Source organism: Schistocerca gregaria, chromosome 4 (genome assembly GCF_023897955.1).
Source record: "Schistocerca gregaria isolate iqSchGreg1 chromosome 4, iqSchGreg1.2, whole genome shotgun sequence".
In the NCBI taxonomy this organism is placed as follows: domain Eukaryota; kingdom Metazoa; phylum Arthropoda; class Insecta; order Orthoptera; family Acrididae; genus Schistocerca; species Schistocerca gregaria.
This window is the reverse complement of record NC_064923.1, coordinates 220644139-220658234: the sequence shown is the minus strand read 5'-3', so window position 1 is coordinate 220658234 and position 14096 is coordinate 220644139. Positions and strand designations below refer to the sequence as shown.

Here is a 14096-nt window from a genome sequence, read left to right as displayed (position 1 = left end):
ATGAGGCTGTGGCATTACCAGTGCTGCCCCGGTGGCACCTTTGCAGAGCTGACTGGACACTTTTCACCAACTGGCTGTTTTGGAACACCGTGCCAGCGTCCACGAATGGGTAGACCATATTGCAGCCGTGATCTCACATGCTGCTGCATTGTCAATCCCACAGTCATCCGGTCATCCCAAGAGGCGTCCTGTCCCTTGGTGGACCACTGAGTGCCACTCAGCCATCCGCGCCCGCCGTGCAGCACTGCGCCGCTTCAAGTGCCGTCCCTCAGCTGACAATCTTGCGGCCTTTCGGGTGGCAAGGGCCAGAGCGCGGCGAGTGATTAAAGAGAGCAAACGACGGTCATGGCAATCGTTCTTGAATTCCATCTCTCGCTCCACTAGTTCTACGAAAGTATGGGAAGCCATCAGGAGGATTTCCGGGAAACTCAGCCAGCTACCTGTCACGGCATTGCTGCATCAGGGATGTCTCCTCACGACGCCGAGAGACATTGCCCAGACACTGGCCATGCATTTTGCGGAATCTACCGCCACTATTAATTGTGATCCAGATTTCTGCCGCTACCGCACTGCCATCGAAAGGGGTCACTTGGACTTCCGGTCTCTAAATTCTGAACCCTATAACTGCCCCTTCACAATGTGGGAACTGGATTCTGCGCTGTCTGTGGCTCATGATACTGCACCTGGTCATGATCAAATCCGGTACAGCATGCTGCGGCACCTGTTGCTGCCATCCAAGGAAGTTCTCTTGAACTGTTTCAATATGATATGGTTATCTGGCACGTACCCTGACTCGTGGAGGGAGGCAATTTTGATTCCCCTCCTCAAACCAGGGAAGGACCGAACGCATCCCAGTAGTTATCGGAGTATTGCCTTGACGAGCTGTGTTGGGAAGACGTTGGAACGCATGGTCAACCGCCGCCTGGTTTGGCTGCTCGAGACCAGGCAGCTCCTTAGCCCCTCTCAGTGTGGCTTTAGGAGATGTTGTTCCACTATAGACAACTTGACCCTGCTTGAGGCTGCCATCCAGCAGGCCTTTCTATGTAACCAGCATTGTCTAGGGGTCTTCTTTGACATTAATAAGGCGTATGACACTACTTGGCGCCGCCTTATCCTCAATCAACTCCATGAGTGGGGCTTTCGTGGCCGTCTCCCCATCTTCATTTGGTCCTTTCTTTCTCACCGCCTCTTTCGGTATCGGGTTGGTAATGTGCTATTGGATTTGTACGTGCAGGAGAATGGTGTTCCTCAGGGCAGCGTTTTAAGTGTCACCCTCTTTGCCGTTGCTATTAACAGTATCACGTCCACTATCCGGAGTCCTGCCCAATGCTCCTTGTTTGTGGACGATTTTGCTGTTTTCTGTTCTTCCTCCAGTCTTGTCAGTGCTAGTCGGCAGTTACAGCTTACGATAAAGCGCTTAGAGGCATGGACTGCAAAGACGGGTTTTACCTTTTCTGCAGACAAATCTGTGTGTGTTCATTTTAATCGTTCTCGGCGTCTTTTTACCTCCCCTGAATTGCGTCTGAGGGACACCGTTCTTCCTTTTAGAGACACTGTGAGGTTCCTGGGCCTCACTTTTGATTCCAAGTTGTCGTGGTTGCCTCACCTTAAAGACCTCAAGGTGCGGGCCCTGAAGGCACTGAATATTTTGAAGTGTCTGAGCCATCGGTCCTGGGGAGCCGATCGGGCGCGTCTGCTGCAGTTTTATAGGGCTTTCGTCCGATCGCGTCTTGACTATGCCTGCACCGTGTATGGGTCAGCAAGGCCTTCGTATCTGAAGATCCTTGACGCCGTACACCATGAGGGTATCAGGCTGGCCACTGGTGCCTTCCGTACCAGTCCCATCCCCAGCCTGTGTGCTGAGGCAGGGGAACCGCCGCTCGCCATCCGGCGGAAACTCCTCATGGTGCGACGGGTGTGTCATTTCCTTGCCTGTCCTACCTCCCCTGCGTACCCTACCATTGCCCGACCGCCTATGGAACGTCTCTTTTCCAGTTGTCCCAGGGCAACAAAACCATTTGGGATTCGTGCCAAGCATTTGCTTGAGTCCCTTGGTGTGGAGCGTGTGGCCCCCCAACGACAAGGTTTTACTCGCCTGCCTCCCTGGTTGCTCCAGAGGCCCAGCATCCTTCTAGACTTGTCGGAGTACCGGAGGAACTGCACTCCGGCGTTTGTTTTTACCTCCTTATTTTACGATATTTTAAACCAGCATCCGGACCATGTACCTGTATTCACAGATGGCTCTAAACAGGGGGACTCTGTTGGTTGTGCTGTTGTTTTCCCTGATCGAGTTGTCAAGTTAACGCTTCCTGCGGCGTTTACCATCCTCGATGCTGAATTGTTTGCAATCTTGCGGGCATTGGAGCAGATGAGATGTGTTACCAGTCTTAAGTTCCTCATCTTTTCTGACTCCCTGAGTGCCCTTCAGACCATGCAACACTTGTACACAGCGGATACGGTCGTCCAGAACATCCATGATGCCCTACTCCACCTGCAACGGCAGGGGAAGGAGGTTTCTTTCTGCTGGGTGCCGGGGCATGTGGGTATTAGGGGAAACGAACTGGCGGATGTGGCTGCCAAAGATGCATGTTCCCTCCCTCACATTGTTAAATGTGCTGTCCCCCTCCATGCTGTAACCTCCCTTTTGCGTTTTCGTGTTATGCATCAATGGGAAGAGGAGTGGTTGGCAGTTTCTGACAATAAGCTGCGTCTGGTAAAGGCCACTACGCGACCATGGCGTACGTCCTACCAGTCATACAGGCGGGATGAGGTTCTCCTCACTCGCCTCCGCATTGGACACAGTCCCTTCACGCATGGTTTTTTACTCCGGCGGGAGGACCCCCCAATCTGCAGTGCTTGTGGCGTCCAGATTACTGTCCGCCACATTTTACTTGACTGTTTTTTATTCTCTGACCAGAGGGCGGTGGTTTCCTTGCCACCGGATTTGCCCTCTAGTTTGCAAGACGACGCAGCGACTGTGGTTAAGGTCTTACGGTTTTGTGTCCTGTCCAATCTGTTGCCTCGGATTTTAGGGAGAAGGTTTTAATGTGCTGCTGGGTGACTGGCTCACCCAGGTTTTAGGTAAGAGGTCCGCCAGTCACGATTACCTCCTTGTTTCCCTTCGGTGTCTGTTCTCTTTTCCTTGTGTTTCCTTTCCTTTTTTAGTGTGTTTCTTCTCCTCTCGTTTTGCCTCTGTATGTGCGCATTTGGAACTGCGTCAGGCCTGTGTCTTTTAGCCGTTCTCCTTGTTCGGCGTCCGTCTTCGTCCCTTCACCGCTTGTGTTCCTGTTTCTATGCGTTTGGGCGCTGATGACCACGCTGTTTAGCGCCCGTAAACCTCAAACACACACACACTAGATATAGTGGGGGGGGGGGGGGGGTCAGTGAAGTGAAATGGAAAAGGGTAAGAATTTCTGACGAGATGGATATAAGGTAATATCAACAGAAAATTGTATAACAGAGCAAGACTCCATTTGAATAGGAGAGTTGGGCAGATAGTGGGTAACTGTGAACAGTTCATTGACACAGTTGTCATCAGAATTGACAGCAAATCAGTGCCAACAACAATATCTCAGGTATACATGCTGATGTCACAAGCAGAAGCTGAATGGGTTGAGAAAATATAGGAAGATATTGAATGTATAATTCAGTGTGTAAGGGGGGGGGGGGGGGTATGATCTAATAGTCATGGTAGTAAGGAAAGGAATAGATGCATTAGTTATGGGATAATATGGACTTTGTAGTAAGAATAGGAGTGGAAAATTGAGTTCTGCAATAGATTTCAGCTAGTAATAGTGAATACTCTCTTAAAAAATAACGATAGGAGGAGGTATACTTGGAACAGGCCTGGAGACGCGTGAATATTCTAGCTGGATCGCATCGTGCTCAGACAAAATTTGAAGTAACATATTGGATTGTAAGTGTATCCAGAAACAGATACAGACTCTGACTACAGTTTAGTAATGATGAAGAGTAGGCTGAAGTTTAGGAGACTCAGCCACAAGATTCATTGTGCAAAGAAATGAGATGCTGAAGTACTGAGGAATGAGATGGGTCTGAAGTTCTCTGAGGCTATAGCTATTCAAATAATGAATATCGCAGTAGGCAGTTCAGTTGAAGGGATATAGATGGATCTGAAAAGGGCAATCACATAATGTGTACAGTCAAATGTAGGTACAAAAAGGGTAGCTTATTGACAAAAGGAAGTGAGGACAAAAATGTTCAGAGGGAATTCCAGAATACAGCAGTGTAAGTCAATTAGGAATGAAATATATAGGAATTGCAGGAAAGCCAAGGCAAAATGGCTGCAGGAAAAAAGTAAAGACATTAAAAAGGAAATGGTTATTGGAAGGACTGATTCAGCATATACAAAACTCAAAACAACATTTAGCCAAATAAAACCTAACGGGTGCAACATTAAGAATACAGTGGGAATTTCACTCTTAAGCACAGAGGAGGGAGGGGATAGGTGGAAACAGTGCAGTGAACTGTACTACAAGGGGAAAGCTTGTTTGATTATGTGATAGAGGTAGAAATGGGAGTATATATGGAAGATACAGGGGATCCATTATTACTGTCAGAATTGAATAGAAATTTGGAAGATGTGTGATCTAATAAAGCAGAAGAGATAGATAAGATTGCTTTAAATTCCTAAAATCATTGGTGGGAGGAGGGGGGGATTAGCAAACAAGCTATCATCTGAGTTGTTGTGTTGTGTAAAATCTAAGCCTGGGGATATACTGTCAGGCATTTGGAAAAATGTCATTCACACAATCCCAAATACAGCAAGGGAAGGCAAGTGTGATAAATGTTACACAATCAGCGTAAAGGCTCGTACTTCAAAGTGATGGCAAGAATAATATCCAGAAGAATGGAATAGAGAAGTGAGGATCCTTTATATCAGGATTGTGTCAGCTTTCTAAAAGGGTAGGAGGACCGAAGAGGCAGTTCTGACATTGTGCTTAATAGTGGAAACAAAACTTAACTAAAAAAAATCAGGACATGTTAATAGGATTAGTCTACTTGGAAAAAATGTTGGGCAATGTAAAATGCTGCAAGATGTTTGAAATTCTGAGAAAACGAGCACTAAGCCATAGGGAAAGTTGGGTAATATTGTATATATGCAAGAATCAATGAGAGAACAACAAGAGTGGAAGATCAAGAACATAAGAGTGGAAGATCAAGAACATAAGAGTGGAAGATCAAGAACATAAGAGTGGAAGATCAAGAACATAAGAGTGGAAGATAAAGAATAAAGTGCTCAGCTTAAAAAGGGTGAAAGAGAGGGCTGTGGTCTTTTGCCACTACTTTCCAGTCTATACATTGAAGAAACAGTGATGGAACTAAAAGAAAGATTCAGGAGTGAGATTCAAATTTAGTGGGAAAGGATGATATTTTTCAGATTCACTGATTATATTGCTGTCTGCACTGAAAGTAAAAAAATTTAAAGGACATGTTGAATGGAATGAACAGCTGTAATAAGCAGAGAATATGGGTAGAGAGTAAACCATAGAAACACAAAAGTAATGAGGAATGGCAGAAATAAGACTATTGATAAACCTAACAAAACAGTACGGACCATGAAATAGACAAAGTTCAGGAATACTGGTACCATTCAAACAAAATAACACATGATGGATGGATCGAAGAGGACATAAAAAGCAGATTAGCACAGGCGAAGAGGGTGTTTCTGAGAAAAAGAAGTCAACTGGTATCAAACATTTGCATTCACTTGAGGAACAAATTTCTAGAAATGTATGTTTGGAGCACAGCATTGCACGATAGTGAATCGTGGACTGTGGGAGAACTCAAGAAGAAGAGAATCAAAGCATTTGAGATGAGGTATTCTAAAAGGCTGTGGACTGATAACATAGGGAATGAGGAGATTCTCCATAGAATCAGTGAAATAAATAATGTGTGGAAAACAATGACCACATGAAGGAACAGGATGACAGGACATGTGTTAAGGCGTCGGGGAATAACCCCCATGGTACTAGTGGGTGCTGTAGATGGTAAAAATTGTTGGGGAAGACAGAGATTGGATTATATCCAACAAATAATTGAGGACGTAAGGCGAAAAAAAACTTTCTTTTTTTTGCTTGCTCTATGTACAGATGGCCTAACATTGGGACATTTAGGTATAGAAACAGCTGAAGTTGCAAGATGCAGTTTTTATTTAATTGATGGCTAGTTTCGGGTTTCCTAGTCTCCAGTGAAACAAGAAGTGAAACTTGCAATCATGGCTGTTTCTATATTGAACAGGTTTCCACCATGCTGGAAAACGTTGAGAGAGAGAGAGAGAGAGAGAGAGAGAGAGAGAGAGAGAGAGAGAGAGAGAGAGAGAGGGGGGGGGGGGGGTAGTGTGTGTGTGTGTGTGTGTGTGTGTGTGTGTGTGTGTGTTGTGAGGGGGGGGGGGGGGGCTAGGGGAGATTACAACCTTGTCTTCTATCTAAACTACTGCATCCCTTTCGTATTCTCTGATTTTCATAACTGCACTTCGGTTTCTATATAATTTGTAGCTAATTTTTTAATCCCCGATAACTTCAGAATCTCAGAGTACTTTCTAGTCAACATTACCAAAAGCTTTTTCTAAATCAGATGATGTAAATGTCAATTTATGGTTCTTTGATTTGTCTTCTAATTTGAGTTGTAGTGTCAGTACTGCCTCACTTGTTCTTAAATTTATCCTGAACCCAGAGCAGTCTTGCCTGAAATTGCATTTTTCTGTAAGTAATTTATATTTTGCAATCTTGACACTTTAATCTGATTTTTGACAGTAACTATTTAACATGACATATTAATGCGCATCTGTTTCTCTGTTGTCCTTATGCTATGGTAAATTTAATTACAGTCTATCAGACTAGTAGTTGTAAATTTTAATGGCCTTGAACACAATAAAACGTAGTCACTAGACGAGAGTTTCACTTCACTAGCAATTGTTCTCAAATAATGGTTCACTGTAATTGGGTCCTAAGCACTGTGTTAATGACAATAACATTGTTACTAAGTGTAACTTGTTAATTTCCAGTGAAATTGGTGCACTGGCATAAAATATCTTTTAAGAGAACACTGAACTATTGTGACTGATACTTTAAATATCCTTATGTAGGATACATTTTAAATTTCTGCATATTGTTTCTCTCGAGGCTTTGCAGGGACACCATAATGTTTGCTTTCTGGAATAAGATAAGAATGTGTTTAAAAAAAAACTATTTAACTGCTTTGAAATAACCCCATTTGATGAAACTTGTCATAGTGAAAGGACACAATTCAAGAGTGGAAAAACAGTTGTGCCCATACATGAGATAACAAATAGTTCCGCAATAATATGAACTGTATTTTCTTTGTCAGCATTTATCTATTCCCTTCATCACATAGTTCCATTATTCTGTTTGTCAGATGTGTCTTGGTGTTCTACAATGCTATGCAGGTGGTGGTAGCCCTGAAAGATTAGCTTTATATATTATTTTTAACTGACAGTACAGAATCCTTATTAGTTTTTGGGGATAGGATTTGCAGCTGGGTATGCTCTGTTTATTATGAGATGTTTACTTCTTATATTAAATGTTGAGTTGTAGTTAAGGATAAAAGCTACATGCCACTCTGTTGTTTCAGTGACTTCTGCTAAACTGTGTTGGTTGATAGTACAAATGTGTAACACTTACAGCAACATATTTGGAGAGAGTTACTCATGATGTTGTTTTTGATGACTTCACAGTAATTATTGAGTGAATACTTCCATGTATCTCTGCATACTGACTGATCTTATTAACATTATAGTAAATGATGTGGCATAATGGTTAACATACTTGATTCTTATTCAAGAGTATGTAATTTAAAATCATTACACAGCCACTCAGATTTAAGTCTTCTATGATTTCCCTAAAATTGCTCGAATCAAATTCCAATATTTTCCATTTGAATGGAATGTGACAGTTTCCATTCCCCAATCTAATATTGTTGTCAATCTCAAATGATCACATCATAGATAGTGTGTTAAATCCTATTTTCCATCCTCTATAACATGAAATCGTGGCAGGGAAAACATTTGAGATGCAAACAAAGGAACAGTGATTGAAAGTTTAAGTGCTGCAACCAACAAACAAAATTCCTCATTTCAAAGCTAATGATACTTGTTTTCTGTTGTAATTAAAGGATTATATTCATTGACTTCATTTCCCCACAACACATCATTCATTATGGCACTTCATAATTTTTGGCATACCATTTGGAACAACTACAGAAGCAAATCTTTGCAGGACTTTGGTGTCATATGTGATAATATACTCCCACATCCCACCAAGGAAACAGAGAACTTGTGACATGGCAAATTCTCCTTGCATATGTTTGATTATCCTATATACCTGACTGTTCCAACACTGTCCCATAGAGATGGGGGCTCCTCATGTCACCCTTGGGCAGGAGCACCTAGTCTTGGCTATCCACTCACATAACTTCCTTTAATTTTCTCTCTCTTTGTTACTCACACTAACCAAGTAATTTAACTAATAACTTATTTGTCAGCAATGTGAGCAGTTTGTTGCACTTCCTGGCTAATAGTCCTCAACTCTGACTTACAGCTTTGGAATTTCAAATGACAGGGTAATATTCTCTCTCTCTCTCTCTCTCTCTCTCTCTCTCTCTCTCTCTCTCTCTGTCTAAGAAGTCAGCCACAGAGATCAGAAGTTTTGTGTCAGGTATGGCTGGAGTGTGAAGCAGATGTGGGTTCCCTCTTTATTTAGAAAGGTTTTGTCCAGAAGTTGAGCACAGTTACTTTTGTTTGCTATTGGGTGCTTATTCTTTTAGGTGAGCTACCATTACATATTTGTGCTAGTTCCATTTCAAAGTATTACAAAAGGATAAAACAATTTTTTTAAGTGTTATTTTATAGTGTTCACTTTCTTCTTTTTTTCCAGTGGCTTCTTTCCTGTTGCAATCAATTTCCTACGAAGGGTACCAGTTCTTGGAACAGTATTAAATCTACCTGGAATTAGAGGGGTATGTGGAGCTGAATAATCATGTTGTTTCTCTTTATTTAACATCTTTTGTGCTTTAATCTTTAAGATTAAAAACGTGTGTTAAATTTTAAATATTGTTGAAAATTTGTTGAAAACTAGTAGGAAATTTTAAATATTGTTAAAAACCTGTTGGTATGTAATCTTACTTATGTAGTGTCGATGATAGTGGATATAACAGAAAATTTATTAACAAACTATGAAGCACCAAAATGTTGAGCACATGCCTGAAGGAACATTTATCTGATCAGTCACTTTTTTGTGGTTTCGTTAATTTACTCCAGAATGGTGTCATTGAACTGACATAAGTGGATACTTGTGTTACAAGTAAATGCACAGTATCCAAATGTTGAGTTTCAGTAGTCGTGGAACATAACACTTGAATATAAAAAAATTCTTCTGTGAGGAATATTGAAAGTAGATTCTCTCCAGACAGCATTAAAAAGGTTCATTGGCATTTTTTGACACTTGGTCGGGTATAAAAATTTCTGTGTTCGTCCAGCTCAAAAACTGAACCACAGTGTCAAACACTTTGTTTATGTATGTATTTATTTTTATGCTTTTTCCTTTATGATGAATGGTTGTGTATTCAGATACATCATTTTTTACTTTGCTTTCAAAACAGTCCAGATGGAAAATTTAATTTTTAAAATATTATTGGGATAGTGGCTGCAATTAAACCCAAAATAACCATTATTTACTTTGTAAAAGAATACACAAAGCATAGAACATACTCATGACAACAACCTATTTAAAAAAGAATTATTGTTGTATTAAAAGTACATGATTTTTCATTTTCAGGGAGGTTGTAAAATTTTCCTTTTTTGTATTTGGACCTTACAAATTAGTATTTTCAATATTAATACTCATCCATTTGTGTATGAACACTGTCACAGTTTATGATATTAGTGGTAAGGTGTGCCAAAGACAAGAAACTGTCTGTGTTATACATAAATCTAATTCCTGCAACAAGGAAGTTGTGGATTAAATTCTCAGGTCGTTCCTTATACATGCACTGAAAAGAAAAAGGGAAACAGAAAATAAGGATCACAACTTAAGCATATTTAGTCATCTCATGATATACATTCTTCTCTTTGTTGTTAGTTTTGCCCCTCAATTAACACTTAAACTGGTTGCTGGAACTGTATTCACTTTAGAATTACTTAAGGAATGCCATGAGTAGTCACATGAGAAGTTGCAGAGCAGAATAATGTTGTATCTTGCACAGAACACTTTAAAATAGCAAGTTCATTGATCTTGCTCACTTGTACACATCACTGATTAAAGATAGAATTAAATGTTTTCAGAAAGAACTGTTTTATGTTTTCCTTTTGGTTTACTGAAACAAATTATTAATGCATGTCATGATGATGTGCAACACTTTCAACATGCTGAAAACTTTTTTGTTAATCAATTTAGATGAATACTTTATGCAAACAAATTTTAAGAGTGAAACATGCTGTGGCCAAAATACGACCTTTGAAAATAAAAGTGTTAAACATTAAAATTGTAGTTGTTGTTTATATATTTTAATCATGCTGATGATATTGCATCATTTTTCCAGATTATTGACAAGCTGGCAGGAGACTCCTCAAGGACAATGGTTTGACAGCAAGATTAACTTTGCAGTGAGCAACTTGCAATGTGCAGCACTTTGAAAGTGTGGGAAGTTTTGTGTGATAATGTGTGAAGGTTTTTGTGTGTACTTTACGAAAAATTGATGCACGATGTCGTCATTGAATAACGGTGAAGCAGTGGTGTAACACGATGTGAAGCCGTTCACAATGACACTTGAAAATGCTTGCCTTCCTGAGTGTTCTTGGGAGTGTTAATTGTGACATTCCTTTGGAGTGTTGGAGAACATTTCTCACTATTGACACATATTCATGTTTCTATCATGTAAATATGTGCAATCCTGCTTGAGATTTTCGTGGTGGCGGTGGAGTCACCGCTGCTACATATGATTGCTAAGTGGTGTTATCAGGTACTTACTTGTTATATGCACAGTCATAAGCTCAACATTTTTATGATCTGTGATATACACAGTGATGAGTGGATATAAAGAAGCATATTTTGTGCTAATGTTTTATACAATCTGTTTCTGTTAGTGAATTTTCCAGTGTTTTCTGTGAGTTCCATCAGTTGTAATGGTAAGATTTAACTTGCAAGTGCAAAGACCGGTATTACAAATGTATTGTAAATTGTAATCATCTCCTCATGCTCATATAACTGTGCATCCAGACACTGATACATATCGTCAATTTCAGATGTAATAACATTCCCTTTTTGTGTACATAAAAGAATAAATTATCTGTCAGTATTGTTCTGGCTGTGTGCTAAACACACTTAAAATTGGGTATGAATATCTCATTTCTGAATTAATTTTGTGTAATTACCAGTAAGTAGCATTCCCACATAACAGTACTTCTAGCAGATTGTGATTGCTTTCTCCAGAATGTATCACATCATAGAAAAATAAAACCATGTTGTGCAAAATTTTACTTGCCATATAACAAAATTTAAAAACTCCATGCAGTGGGATCTTTTTGTTGTACAACTAAATAAAAGTTTAATAACAGTCCAACTTTCTTGGAAACATTATGCTGTGCTACTAGTGCAGAGACACAGCCCTATATGTGTATTCTAACAATGAGTTACCACTTGAAATTTTCGGGAATGGAGGAAGTATTCATTTTTCATTGAACTGCATTTACAAATATTCAAACTGGTTTTTTGTGTAGCAGATACAATAAATTATTTTTTAGGTTTTTTGAGACAAACTGAATCGTCCTATCAAATTTTGAGTGAGATCATCATAACTTCCTGTGTAAAACAGTCTTCCTGTTATTTGTAATGGAGTCCACTAATATTTTTATTTGAAAAGATTTTACACTTACAAGGCACTTTATGGAACCATTATCTGAAAAATTCTTTTTGGGGAACAGGCTCTATTGAAAAACATGTTGTGACACTTCTGTGTACTTTCATTTGTAATTTTATAGCATGATATTGCAGTATCACATATTGAAAAAAAGAAAAGAAACCAGTACAGTTTGTGTGAGAAACAGTTGTGAACAAATTATATGAATATTTCTTTGTTGAATACATTCTGCATTGATTTTCTGTAAAAAGACTATTTCTCTATCCTTTGACATTTTGGCAAGTTCATAACAGGAAACTTATTATTTTGTCAAGTTCAGATCCATGCGTTGTAATCTGCTTTCTCTGCCGTATATAAAATGTTATTTTTAGGACAACTTACTGATCATATTTTGTGCAGTATGTAGAAAATTGAGCAAAAATTGCTATAGGTTGTGGAACTTGAAACTTCATCAAGGTACCTTTCACTTGTTTAAAGAAATCCACGCGTAGTACTGAAACTTGATGACAAGTTAAAACTATGTGCTACCAGTGCACAAACCAAGCAAACCTAAAGAACGGACTCAGATCTTCAGATCACCATCATATCTCTCCTCTAAATTTCGCAGAGGTTGTTCCACAAAGCTGCACCTAGTGTAAAAATATCTCCGTAACATCTGCATGTATCTGATTTTGATGAATTGTCCATTAAATACATTTTCCAAAGGTTGCTAATCCTACACCATCAGAGGAGCCCTTGCCCAATTTAGTGCAGTTATGTGCTAAGGCTTAGAGTATCCATAGGATATGCCTGGATGGCTTAATCAATAGCGCACTGTCCACAAAATCTAGGGATCCTGGTTTGGGTTGCAGTGTGGCATACATCCTTAACTTTCACAAATGTTCAAATTCCTGCTGTTGCCTTCAAATTTTGAAAATGTAAGCATATTCAGTTAAAAGTCGCTAGCTTGTTAAATAGGCCCCTTTAGCTTAATACCACCATTTATCAGAATGAATCCTTCATAGGCTAAAAGTATTATGTTGTAGGGAATTAAAAAATGAAAATATGTGAAGTATATAAGATTCAGTTTTAGTGGCATTAACTGCAGATGTTTATTTTTATTTAAAGTTACTTAGCATTCAGTTTTGACAAGATATTGAGAATATCTGCATTTTACAACGCTTACCATCTTTCCCCATTGCCAAAAATGTGGTGTCTTTCACATCAGTAATTGCCACAAATTTCTTACATACAGAATTGTATGTAAAGAAGAGGATGTACTGCGTTTTATTGCTGTATTCTGCAAAGCACATAATTCATTGTATTACACATTTTCCACTCAGAGTCTCTGACAATTATAGTTGCACGATCTACATCCAAAAGTCTAAAAGTCTGTAAAATAATGTGATACAGACGTCAATGTATCTTTAAAGATATGCCGCTAACATGGAATGCTGCAGAACACCACGCATTACTGTCCCAGTACTCATTTTCTGTTATCCAACAGTGTAAAGATGTATTTTGCTTCCTCCAGTTAAAACATAGTTTGTATTCCTTACCCCAAAACTCGTAGAAGCATCTTCTGTTCTGTTATGAAGGTACATAGTGGCAGTGATTTTTATGAATAACATTCATTATGTGGCATTATTGCATGATCAGTTGAACGGCTGTTCTTAAAGCCAGACAGTGAATTGCACTCTGAGAAATGTCTAGTTTTCTGTTATACAAGGTGAACCAGAACCCCACAAGATAAACTTACAGCTGCTGGTATGAATCAGAACAATTAAAAAAGTCTACTAAATATGGGCTTGAAAGTGCATACTGTTGTATTGGCACAAGAGCCAACACTGTGTTACAACTGGAGGCCGAAATGCACACATTTTAGCTCACGCAGGCTGGCATGAGGAGGGAAGAACTATACAGACATGAGGTCTGGAACATGACAAGGAATGAGAATTCAGAAAGCGGACATAATTAGTTTGATACTTAACTTTAATCCATTAATGAGGAACATCACTCTTGACAGTACATTATTCACAATATTATCTGTTCGGAAGTCATATAGTAACTGAATATGGCGCCTTGCTAGGTCGTAAGAAATGACGTAGCTGAAGGCTATGCTAAACCATCGTCTCTGCAAATGAGAGCGTATGTAGGCAGTGAACCAGTGCTAGCAAAGTCAGCTGTCCAACTGGGGCGAGTGCTAGGGAGTCTCTCTTAGA

The 14096-nt window shown here is 39.7% G+C and overlaps 1 protein-coding gene across 1 annotated transcript in view; it reads left to right on the top strand.

The window, feature by feature from the left end:
• LOC126267120 (vesicle transport protein GOT1B) overlaps positions 1-11515 on the top strand; it is a 35516-nt gene extending 24001 nt beyond the window's left edge. Inside the window, exons 4-5 of the mRNA XM_049972035.1 lie at positions 8916-8997; positions 10579-11515. Coding sequence (XP_049827992.1) covers positions 8916-8997; positions 10579-10623 — 127 coding nt within the window. The 3' untranslated portion in view covers positions 10624-11515. The remainder of the gene's footprint in view (positions 1-8915; positions 8998-10578) is intronic.
• The last annotated feature ends 2581 nt before the right edge of the window (positions 11516-14096 follow it).